Source organism: Stegostoma tigrinum, chromosome 24 (genome assembly GCF_030684315.1).
Source record: "Stegostoma tigrinum isolate sSteTig4 chromosome 24, sSteTig4.hap1, whole genome shotgun sequence".
NCBI lineage: Eukaryota > Metazoa > Chordata > Chondrichthyes > Orectolobiformes > Stegostomatidae > Stegostoma > Stegostoma tigrinum.
The window spans coordinates 20,075,544-20,088,514 of NC_081377.1; the positions used below are offsets into that span (position 1 = coordinate 20,075,544).

General features: G+C 42.4%; 1 protein-coding gene across 19 annotated transcripts in view; it reads left to right on the top strand.

Moving 5' to 3' along the window:
* The window catches only part of macf1a (microtubule actin crosslinking factor 1a), a 545,346-nt gene that overhangs the window by 38,102 nt on the left and 494,273 nt on the right, over positions 1–12,971 (top strand). Inside the window, exon 1 of one of the 19 annotated variants that reach the window (XM_059654276.1) lies at positions 12,092–12,480. The exons of the other annotated variants lie outside the window; for them this stretch is intronic. Coding sequence (XP_059510259.1) covers positions 12,387–12,480 — 94 coding nt within the window. The 5' untranslated portion in view covers positions 12,092–12,386. Of the gene's footprint in view, positions 1–12,091; positions 12,481–12,971 lie in introns of those variants that run through there. 19 annotated transcript variants of the gene reach the window in all.

Here is a 12,971-nt window from a genome sequence, read left to right on the forward strand (position 1 = left end):
ATTCTTTGCTTAAGCTGTCTTGACTCACATTAACAAAATTTCTTCAAGACTGGGATAGATAACTGTTCTAAATGTCTGTTTGGTCAAGTTGATCCAAGATTTTCGCCTTGTGCTTCAGATCAGATGATAAATTCAGTGGTGGAATCTCCACTTCTTTATGGTATGTTTTTCACTTCACAACATGGTTTTCTACTTGCTGTATTAGCTTCATTTTTTTCTCCAGTCGATGTGACTTTTTAACATTCTTTCAGATTTAATGATAAATGGAGGGTTTCCTCAAATTCAACTCATGTGTTACCGTGATTTCACAGTATCTGCTCCGGTTATTTAGGATGGTCAGATGACATGCTTTTTCAAACTTGATCATCAGCATTCCCACTACTTCTTTTTTTGTCTGTGCAAACCTCCAAGATCTGTGTTCAGCAGTGACATTTGGAACTGGAAGTTAATGCTGCGAATAAAGTCAGCATGTCATTTGCTATGCATGGACCCTAGAAATGGCAACGCAGCTTACAGGGAACATTGCTGATCTTTAGGCATTCTTCTACTAGATTTTCTATTCTGATGGCAGGAATGGCTGACAACGTCAACACAACTGGAGTTTGACTTATCCAATTTTGACTTATCACAATTTCACTGTAGAAGTGACTATTTAGGAGGATACAGTCTCCTTTCAATTGGTTCTACTATCCTAATAGCAGTTCTGAGTTATATCTCTAACAAGAGTGGTGAGCCTGTGGGATTCTCTGTTGCAGAAAGTGGTTGAGGCCAAATCATCAAATACTTTCAAGAAGGAGTTAGATATAGTTCTTAGGTCTAAATGGATCAAAGGGTATGAGGAGACAGTGGAAACAGGGCACTGAGTTGGATGATCAGCGACGATCATACTGAATGGTGAAGCAGGCATAAAGGATCTAATGGCCCACTTCTGCTCCTATGTCCTACAAAACATAAAAAAAATGCATTTACTTGAATCATTAAAGAAAGTTCAAGAAACTTTTAACAGGAAGTAGGTATTGGATTCCGCCTATAGTGCTTACTTTGAAAAGGATTATTTTCCTCATCAGGGAGAATAGGAGTGGTATTCCTTTAACTTTGTCTTCCTAGATTGTTTTGAACATTTCTGACAAGTTATGTAAGTTTATTGTTGCACAATGGTTTTGTTAACCTCTTTGTATTAGATATTTATGGGAATCATGTGAAGTGAAATATTGTTTATAATTCTGGGAGTGATTGTGTGCTTAACTCATACCTTCCACTCCATGTGGTTTATTTCATGTCTTAAGAAGATATTGAATCATTTTTCACAGCTGGAGCTGTTAGGGATGGAGAAATTAAATCAAGTTTTAGCATACTTCAATAATCCTATAATGTTCTTATTTAGCATTGTAATCATTTAATAATCTAATTTTAGGATCAGTGAAATGCCATGGGTGTTTTTAAATGATACTTTCAAGAAACATAGCCTTTTGCTTTTTGCAGTAGGCGCTGATGTTTCACACTCTGATTACAGTAACATAATTTACTGTTGACTTTCTCATGCATTACCTTGTCTATGATACTATGCATTCCCTGTACTTGCAGTAGATATCATTGTCTTTCACTGCAGAACAAGTTGGTTGTCATCTGGTTTCACTTTGTATGTTGTAGGTTTTTAATATCATTTTGTAGGTATTCCCAATGTTTGATGCAGTAATAGTAAATTGAACAGCACGCTCTTCCCAAAATTCCACTCATGTCACTGCTAGCTGTCTCCATTTTATTCCATGTCTTATATAACTTACTGATCATTTAACACCCATTCTGTTACTTTTGGTTATCTCTACTCTTCACTTCTTTACTTCACTTTCCCTCACTTGACAGTAACAACAATATGACTAGTTTTTTATTTCTCTGCAATTTCTATCACACACTGAGCACTTCACATTATTCTGCTTTGACTGACATTGCTCAATATTGCAATGTCAATGCATTGCATTATTAGAAAATCAATTGTTTGGATACTATAACTTTGAACTGCCTGCAATTTTAGTGTTGACGGAGTTAATACAGAATATTTTTTACAATATGTATTCTGTAGAACAATGTGGCAAAGCATCCCTGCCTTGGAACCAGAAACTCCCGTTTCAATTTATACTTGAGGACTTAATGGCCAAGGAAAATGCGCTCTTAATGTGACCAAAGCAACTGAGCATCAACCTTTAAATCCTTCCAGTACACCTGATAGCAGTTGGTAAGCACAGTAGTCTCCAGGTCAATAATTCCCCAGAAGGAAACAACAATTCACTTTGCCATGCATAATCAAAGAACCAATGCCTCTGAAGGCATGGTACCTGAGAAGAATTGGAGAATCATAAAATCCCTACAGTGTGGGAGCAGGCTATTCAGCCCATTGCTTTAAATGGCATCATTTCCAGACCCAAATCGCATCTCCCACAGCTAATCCACCTAGCCAGCACATCCTGAAGATTGGGTCAAACTGGGTCCCTGGCACTGTGAGGGAGCAGTGCGAACCACTGAGCCACTCTGCCACCCAATGAGCAACGAACTTCTAGCTATGGTAAGTGCTCAGACTGATCTGAGTCGCTAATGTTCAGCCTGCTGTAACAATGTCTTAAGAGAGTTTGAAGAGTTTTTTACATTTTGGAAACAGATGGCAGCTGTTAGAACAAAGTGTTATGACTGTAAATGTGGTAGCTCTGAAACTGTACTCATTGCCATCAGTTATCCTCAACTCTATCTTGTTGCAGTAGTATTTTGTTACATTCAAAACTGTTGTTGTCCAATCCGACAGTGTGAAGAATGTAACTGTTTAACCCAACTTGTATTACAAGTTTACTTCTGGTGTTGAACTGAAGTGAAATAATTGGCTACTGTCCCTGGTCCCCCCTCACATAAATTTACAACAGCTGGCATTTCGCTCTGAAGTGACATTGCTGTGGTTGATGTGTCTATCTAAACTTGTGGTATGTGATTTCCATCTTGTATTTTAAACTATTACTGTCTCACATTACAGCAATGTGATTTGTGTTCAGTGTTTTGTGTCAAGTTCTGTTGATATCACATTTTGATTTGTTGTCTCAATCAATCTTCACAAGCTGTGCTGTTTCTTATATTTATGGGTAATTCGGACCAGTTGTATTTTTGAATTTAGAGTATAGGCGCTTGTAAGCATAGGTTTCATTTGAGGTACCGATCACTCAAATTTAACACAGCTGTTCACAGGCCACTCAATTTACTGCTAAGACCGAATAATGAGGCCATGCTACTGATATGTGTAGCTTTAGTATTAATATTTAAGTACAATGACAGTCCCGTGCTGAATTTTACATACTGAGGTGAGGTTCTGTCTGAAGTATGCGACCTTGCCCTATGAAACGAAAGGGGAAGTGTAGATTTTTGGTAGAGCTGTTTTATTTGAAAAGATTTTTTGAATTTTCCTGCACCTTATATGTTCTTTGCTGCATTTCTTCTACCCATTACTTGGCTCAATTTTGCACTTAAATGATTAGCTGTTGTTCTCCAGTTTTAGTTGACAGATATGATTGGCTGCTGTAGCTTTCCTTTCATCAGGCTGTAATATCATTGGTTGAGATGTGAATAGTTTGTATTCCCATATATCATTTGTGATTTGCTGCTGGCATTGACATCCCAGAAAAAATATTATTCAGATTGCCTCATTTAAACGTTTAAGTAGTTCAAGAAGGCAATCACCACCACTATCTCAAGAGCAACCAGGGATGGGCAATAAATGCTGGCCCAGACAGTGATGTCCATGTCCCATGAATGAATAAAAAATTATAAACAGTACATAGCAATGGACAAGAAGGATATGGAAGATGGTGATCACAGAGCCAGCTGCTCGTACTACTGCCAAGAAAGCCCAGCTTAGTTAGTCACTACCAGTGGAATGAAGTATCAATCAGATCCAATGGCCACTCTCTTCTCTATTAACCACCATCGCTTTATTGGGCTAGCAATGCTTCACTGTTATCAGAACTGCAGGAATTTGGCGTGAATCAATGCTTTGCAGTAAGGTCAAGGCTATGATATATTGTTATAATGTTTAAAATAGCAGGTATTGTGGCAACAAAAACAGAAGCTACTGGAAGCTCCGCAGCTCTGGAAACATCCATGAAAAAAAATCAGAGTCCAGTGCCTGTTCCTCAGAACGGCAACTTGAGTTTACATAACCGTGAACAAGATCTGCACTGACACTTGGGCTCATTTGGTTGCCATGATGGAGGTGCCATGGAATTGGCAGCTCTATACATAGTTGACAGCATCTTCACAATTGCCTGCAGCATCAACAATTTAAGATAGAGATGATGAGGAGTTTCTTCTCTCAGAGAGTTGTGAATCTGTGGAATTGTTTATTGCAGTAGGCTGTTGAGGTTGGGTCACATTGTATATTCAAGGCCGAGATAGGCAGATTTTTAATTGGTATGGGAGTTAAGGATTATCAGATCAGCCATGGCCTCATTAAATAATGGAGCAGACTCAACTGGCTCAATGGTTTACTTCTGCTCCTCCATGTTACACATCTTATGGCCAACAACCTCTGCTTCTCTCTGCAATCATGGATATTGTTTAGGAGAGGACTGTCAATACATTGCAGACATCCGATCACCTTCAAAGATTATAGCTTTTGTTGAAAGCCCCTGATATCTAGCATCTGTGCAACTAATCGTATTTTGGACAGGGCTACCTTACTGTGCTTTTGCTCACTTGTGAACAATGAGTCACCAGGTGAAAACTGGATTACTGGACTCAATGTAGAGCGTAGTAAACAGGAACTCTATAATGGTACACATTCATAAAGCATGAGTGTTTCTAAGTGTTAGTCATCAAGGACCTCCACCAACTGCGTCCATACACACTAGGATACTGGAAAGGAGAAAGGATTTGAATTACTACTAGCAAGGTAACAATGTTACAACATTATGAAGATGATCATATTTCACTTGCTATTGAAATCAAATCAGCATGGCCAAGTGTTAAGTGACTCGTGGATCACTGATACTTTATTCCATTGTTGGGTATCTATAATCTCTTCATCTTCAATGATTAGGTATGTTGAAACATCACTGAATTTGCTTCCTCTTTGTACTGTGAAAGACTCTTTATCCCCCTATCTTTCCCTTGTAGGGCACACTCATTTAACCTCCAGAGAGGTTACACATGAATGACTAGTGGCACATTTTAACGAATGCAATGAATTTAATGTAGTTGACTGTCAGAGAGAGCCATCAAATTGCATCAATATTAAAGTGACTTGTAATATAGATGGATAGATGGAGGTGCAAGGAAGTGCATACAAAAGAAATGATGTGTGCATGTGAAAGATAATTGGGTGTGTCAAGTTGTGACTTGATATACATAAAACGGTCAGGAACGTGGCTAGTGTGGGGCTGCAGCAGTTTGGGACCTCCACTGAGTGAGATGAAGGCTAACTGACTACTATTGGAAATGAATTCAAAGTGGAAACTCAGCTGGTATACCCTTTCCAAGTACAGTTGGTAGAGATAAAATCAAATTAGATATGTAAGTAAAACAGCCCAAAATAAAGGACTGAGATCTGACTGATTACTGTCGGAAATTTGATTCAAAGTGGAAATTCGGTGCAATGTAGAGCAGAGGTGCTCTAACTAAGGTTAGAGATTGGACAAACAATAATCGGAAACCATAAATGCCAGAGAGTTGAAAAAATATTTTGCATCGGTCTTCACAGTAGAAGACAATAATAGCTAAGGAGTGCAAAGGAAACAAATGGAGGTGAAGACTGTTAAGTCCTGTGGACTTCATCGGATATACCCTAAGATATTCAGGCAAGTAGCTACAGAGATAATTGATGCACTGGTAGTAATCTTCCAGGGAATCTCAGATTTTTTAAAAGCCCTAGAGGATTGGAAATGTAACAAATCTATTTAAAAAGTGAAGGAGACAATAAGTCAGTGACTATAGGCCAGTTAGCTTAATGTTTGTTACTAGGAATATGTTAGTATCTGTTTCAAAGGATGTAATAGCAGAGTATTTAGAAATGCATAATATGATCAAGCAGAGTCACCATGGCTTCATGAAGGGGAAATCATACCTGACAAAATTGCTAGAGTTCTTTGAGCATGTGATGAGCAGGTTAGATAAAGGGGAAACAGTGATGTAGTATATTTGGCTTTTCAGAAGGCATTTGATAAGGTGCCACATATTAGGCTACTTAAGAAGAGCTCATGTGTTGGAATTAGTATATTAGCATAGAATATTGCCCAACTTATAGAAGACAGAGGGTTAGGATAAGCGAGGCATTTTCAGGATGGCAATTTGTAACTGGTAGCGTGCCACAGGATCAGTGCTGGGGCCACAATTATTTACAAAATATATTAACGACTAGGATGAGGAAGGTGAATGTTTGCAGATGACACAAAAATAGATGTGAAGGCAAGTGGTAAGCATGAAAAAGAATCTGCGGAGGAGCACAGACAGTATACGTGTGGACAAAAACGTGGAAAATGGAATATAATTTGGAGAAAAGTGAGGTTACATACATTGACTGAAAGAACAGAGGAGCTGAATATTATTTAAATTATGAAAGATTGTAGAAAGCTAGAGAACTGAGGGATTTGGGAGACTGCATCCAAAACAATCATAAAAAGCTAATATCCAGGTTCAGCAGGTAATAGGGATGGCAAATGGAATGATGGCCTTTATTTTCAAAAGGATTGGAGTATAAATGTAGGGAGGTTTTACTAAAGGTACAAAAGGCTCTAGGTGAATCACTGTAGCTTGAGGTTTTGGGCCTTTATCTAAAGAAAGATATACTGGCATTAGAGGCTGTCCAGAGGAGGTTCCCTAGGCTGAGGTGAAGGAACTGTTTTATGAGGAGAGATTGAGTAGATTGAGCTTGTACTGCCAGGGATTTAGAGGACATGACAGGGTAAAAGATTCTTTCCCCTTGTGGGAGAATCTAGAATCAGAAGCATAATCTCAGATTAAGAGGTTACACATTGTAAGACAGAGATATAGAGGAATTTCCTCTCTCAGAAGCTGTAAGTTACTCAGTATATTCAAGGCTGACATAGACAGATTTTCAACAAGTAAGGGAATCAGGGGTTATGGTGAAAAGGCAGCATCTGCAGTTCCTACTATCTCTGAAACCATCTTACTTTAGGCAAGGTTTGTCTCTAAACTGTGAAGTGTTTTCTAACCAATTCCCATTGACTGAAACCACACTAAGGCTCTTAATGCCATGGTTGGTCAAATGGTGCTTTGATATCAATGATAGTTACCTCAACCTGAGTTCAGTTGTTTTCTCTGTTTGGACCAAAGCTGTAATGAGGTCTGGAGCTGTAGTGCTTTGGGGGATCCCAAACTAAACATGTGTGAGCAAGTTGTTGCTCTTTAAGTACTTCTAACACTCTGGATGTGAGTTTGCTCGCTGAGCTGGAAGGTTAGTTTGAAAACTAACCTTCCAGCTCAGCGAGCAAACTCACATCCAGAACCTCAACCTGAGCTACAAATCTTCTCAAAACTCGCTAACTTCTAACACTGTTAAGCACTGTTACCAATACCTTCCCTAACTTTGCTGATGATCCAGAGTAGTTTGATGGGGATGTAGTAGGCTGGGGGATTTGTCTAACTTTTTGTGAAAAAGGGCATACCTGGGCAATTTTCCACATTATCAGGTAGATACTGGTGCTGTAGCTGTATGGGAAAACCTTGGCTAGGGATGTGGCTTGTTTTGATACACAGGTTTTCAGTATCACTGCTCTAATGCTGTCAGGACACATCATTGTTTCAATGTCCAGTGCCTTCAACCATTTTCCCCCATTATAAAGGATGAGGTTACATATGACACCTCCTTTGTCTGTTATCTAATTTTCAACCAACATTCAACTCTGGGTGTGGCATGATTGCAGAGATTTGAACTGATCCATTGGTTATGGGATTGCTCAGTTCTGTACAACACATACTGCTTCTGCTGTTTGGCATGTAACTGGTATTGTGCTGTAATTTCAGCAGGCTGACAGCTCATTTTTAGGCATGGCTGGGAATTGCGTCTGGCATGTGCTCTACTTTCCTCATGAATTAGCATGTGATTTGTGAGGCAAATACTGGATCATGAAGTTACAGAATTCAGTTGAATGCTATTCTACTGCTGCTGCTGGTCTACAGTGCCTGGTGGATGCCCAAAAGTTGAATTGCAAGGTCTGCTCAAAATCATATGAGGTGAATGGTCGATATTTCAATAATCTCTTTTGGCAGTAATCTGAATGGCCAATATCTCGTGATATGATGGCTTAATCTCCTCATAATCCTGAAGTGTAGTCATTGGTTGATTATCCCAAAAGGCTCGCCTGGCTGTGATGTGATCGCCAATTTCTCTAAAATTTCACTTTTAATAGGTTGATCTCCTAATAGTCTCACTTGACAGTAGGACTGTCCTGGATCTCTCCTAAAATTTATGTTTTTGTTTGATTCCTCCATAACTTCACTTGACAGTGATGCAATTGGTTGATTGCTGCATAATCTCATTTGACAATGATGTGATTGGTTGATTTCTATAACCTCAGCTGTTTTCATATGTGTTTCATTGATCACTCTATTACCTTACCTGGTAGTAATGTGATTAGTAGATTTCACCAAACTCTTATTTGAGAGTGATTTGATGATTCACCTTTGCATAGCCTCACTTGATAGTGATCTATGAGGTTGATCTCTCAGAGATCTCATCTGTTTAGTGATGTGATGTGATTGGTTGACTTCCCATTATCATACTTGGTTGTGATGTGATTAGTTGAGTTTTGCTTAATTTCACTTCATGGTTCAGTTTTCCATAATTCATGTCTCAGTGATATGCCAATGCATAACCTCACATGACACTGCTGTGATTGATGGATCGCTAAATAAATTCACCTGCAGCGATGTGATTGATGGACTTCTGCATGAACCCATCTAACCGTGACATGATCAGTCAATCTCTGAATAAAATGGCTGGATTGGTTGATTTCGCAATAATCCCACCAGGTAGTGGTATGTTTGTTGATCACTCATTAATGTCACCTGGCAATGGTGGAATTGCTTGATCTCTATGCGATCTCACATGCTAGTGATATGTTGCTTTGATAGCTGCATTATTACACCACATAGTTGGAAGTTGCGGATTTCTATCTCTGACTTGGTGATGGTACGATTGGTTGATCTCTGCATGAGCTCATCTAGCAAAGATATGATTGGTTGATTTCTCAATCAGTCTTGATGGTGATATGTTTGGTTGATTGCTGTATATCACCTACCTAGCAGTGGTGTAAATGTTCAAGAACCCAACAACCTGCCTTGGCACTGAGGTGAATGATTAATAACTAATTATTCCCTGGCAATGAGGTGAATTGTTGATATTTGGATTGTCCTCTGCCTTGGGGTGAATGGGCGGTACCCAAATTCTCACAGAAGTGAGCTAAATGATTGATATTAGAATATTCCTATAGCAATGAGGTAAATGGGGCACATCTGAATACACCCTGGCACTGAGCTAATTAGCGAACAACTGAATATGTACTGGTAGTCAGATGAAAGGTGGATTTTTAAATATTTCCCTGGCAGTCAGGTGAAGGGTGGATTTCTGATTACACCCCTGACAGTCAGGTAAAAGGTGGATAACCAAGTACTTCTCTGGCAGTCAGATGAATGGTGGATATCTAAATACTCCCCTGGCAGTCAGCAGTCAGGTCAATGGTAAATATCTAAATACTGTGTTGGCAGTTAGATAAGTAGTGGATATTTGAATACTTCCCTGGTAATCACGTAAAATAAAATGGATATCATAGAATCCCTACAGAGTGGGGGGCAGGCCACTAGGCCCAACAAGTCCACACAGACTTCCTGATCAGCATCCACCCAGCATTTCCCATAGCTAACCTACACATTCTTGATCACTATGGGCAATTTAGTATGGCCAATCCACCTAACTTGCACATCTTTGGGATGCAACTGGTGCAAACCCCACGCAGAAACTCGCGGGGGGTGGGAGCGTACAAATTCCACACAGACAAAGGGTGGAATCGAGATAACAAGACGTAGAGCTGGATGAACACAGCAGGCCAAGCAGCATCAGTGGAGCAGGAAGGCTGACATTTCGGGCCTAGACTCTTCTTCAGAAATAGGGGAGGGGAAGGGGGAAATAAATAGGGAGAGACAGGGAAATGATAGAAGATGGATAGAGGAGAAGATAGGTGGAGAGGAGACAGAGGCGGGGATGGAGCCAGTAAAGGTGAGTGTAGGTGGGAGTTAGGCAGGAGATCGGTCAGTCCAGGGAGGACGGACAGGTCAAGGGGGCGGGGTGAGGTTAGTAGGGAGGAGATGGGGTGGGGCTTGAGGTGGGAGGAGGGGACAAGCTGGGCTGGTTTTTGGATGCGGTAGGGGGAGGGGAGAAATTGAAGCTTGTGAAGTCCACATTGATACCATTGGGCTGCAGGGTTCCCAAGCAGAATATGAGGTGCTGTTCCTGCAACCTTCCGGTGCCATCGTTGTAGCTCTGCAGGAGGCCCAGGATGGACATGTCGTCTGAGGAATGGGAGGAGGAGTTGAAATGGTTTGTGACTGGAAGGTGCAGTTGTTTAGTGCGAACCGAGCATAGGTGTTCTGCAAACGGTCTGCCAGCCTTCGCTTGGTTTCCCTGATGTAGAGGAGGCCACAATGGAAACAGCGGATACAATATACCACATTAACAGATGCGCAGGTGAACATCTGTTTGCTATGGAAGGTATTCTTGGGGCCTGGGATTGGGGTGAGAGGGGAGGTGTAGGGGCAGGTGTAGCACTTTCTATGGTTGCAGGGAAAAGTGCCGGGTGTGGTGGGGCTGGAGGGGAGTGTGGAGCGAACAAGGGAATCCTGGACAGAGTGGTCCCTCTGGAAAGCAGATAAAGGTGGGGAGGGAAGAATGTCTTTGGTGGTGGGGTTGAATTGCAGATGGCGGAAGTGTTGGAGGATGATGCGTTGGATCCGGAGGTTGGTGGGGTGATACGTGAAGACGAGGGGGATTCTGCTTTGGTTGTTATTGTGGGGACGGGGTGTGAGGGATGAGTTGCGGGAAGTGCAGGAGACACAGTCAAGGGGTTTCTTGACCACTGTGGGGGGGATGTTGTGGTCCTTGAAAAACGAGGACATCTGAGATGTATGGGATTGGAATGCCTCATACTGGGAGCAGATGCGGCAGAGGCGAACAAATTGGTAATTTTTGCAGGAAGGTGGGTGGGAAGAGATGTATTCTAGGTAGCTGTAGGAGTTGGTGGGCTTGAAATGGATATCGGTTTCCAGGTGGTTGCCAGAGATGGAAACAGAGAAGTCCAGGAAGGAGAGAGAGGTATCAGAGACGGTCCAGGTGAACTTAAGGTTGGGCTGGAAGATGTTGAAGTGGATGAACTGTTCGAGATCCTCGTGGGAGCAGGAGGCGGTGCCGATATGGTCATCAGTTTAACGGAGGAAGGGATGAGGTTTAGGGCCAGTGTAGTTACGGAAGAGGGATTGTTACACGTAACGTACAAAGAGGCAGGCATAGCTTGGGCCCATGCAGGTACCCATGGCCATCCCCTTTGTCTGCAGGAAGTGGGAGGAATTGAAAGAGTTGTTGAAGGTTAGGATGAGTTCGGATAAGCGGATGAGGGTGTCAGTGGAGGGGGACTGGTCGGATCTGCGGGACAGGAAGAAGCCGAGGGCCTTTCGGCCATCTGTACGGGAATGGAGGTGTATAGGGACTGGACGTCCACGGTGGAATCGAACCGGGGCTCCTGGCCCTGTGAGGGAGCAGTGCGAACCACTGAGCCACCCGGCCGTAAATACTTCCCCTGGCACTCAGGTGAATGGTGGATATCTGAATACTCCTCTGGTAATCACGTGAAAGATGGGCATCTGAATACACCCCTGGCACTATGCCCTGGTGAATCTGCCGTTGGTCGCGCGCAACACGGCGCGCGGGGACGGTGCTGTGCGCAGCCGCGGGGAGGCGCTGGCCCAGACCAGGGACCGGTATCCTGGAGCCGGGAGGTGCTCGTCCGGAGTCCAGAGGCGGCGCTCTGGCTGCTCTTGGCTCCTCGGGAATTTGGTCGGCCTATGTGCGAGGGTGAATCAGACTCCGGGCGGCGCTGCCTAACAATCCGCCAGCGGGTGTGTGAACCATTCATCAGCAAGAAATAAAATAAAAGGAGCTGGGAATCGGTGGGGTGGAGACTGATCCCGAGGAGGGGAAAAAAAAGCTCGTACGAGTCCGCTGCAGTTGCATTCCCAACCCACAGCGAGTCTGGGAACTCCGTGCTGTGAGCCGGCGAGAGAGGCCGAACGCACTCGGTGTCTGGGAGCGGGGAGGCGGCGAGGATTGCGACCGGAATACTGCCACTATGGCCAGCTATGTGCCGGGTCAGCTACCCACCACCTTCGCCGAGGAGAAGGAGTATGTTCAGGCCTATGAGGACGTTTTGGAGAGATACAAAGGTACTGAAATGCTCTCCCATATAATCACCTCTTCAGGAGGGGCCCGGCATCTGTTCAAGACCATTCCAAGCTCAGATTTTTTTTCCTTTTGAATGTTCACGTTCTCGCAACGCTGTGATGTATTCGCCACAACTGCACACTTTTTTTATCCCCCTTTCTCTCCTTCCCGTTTTGTTTGTTCCTTTCATCGGGTCCGAGATGTTAATTTAACTGCTGAAAAGATTTTTTTTGTTGTAAGTGGTACACCTCCAATATTAATCGTTTAAATGCCCCATGTTGAAAATAGAAATGCCAATGAGAAAGATACTGTCAAGTCCTGCAGGGCTTAGAATTCTCGGGTTTGTTTGGGCATAATTCCTCTTTAAATTCATGACGCCCTTTTTCTTATTCATGTGACAGATCCTTGTGTTATTTTCGCACCAGGGCTCATTTCCGAAAGAAATCTTAGTGTGTTTATGCGGGGGTTTTTTTTTGGCTTGTCGCTTTCGTAT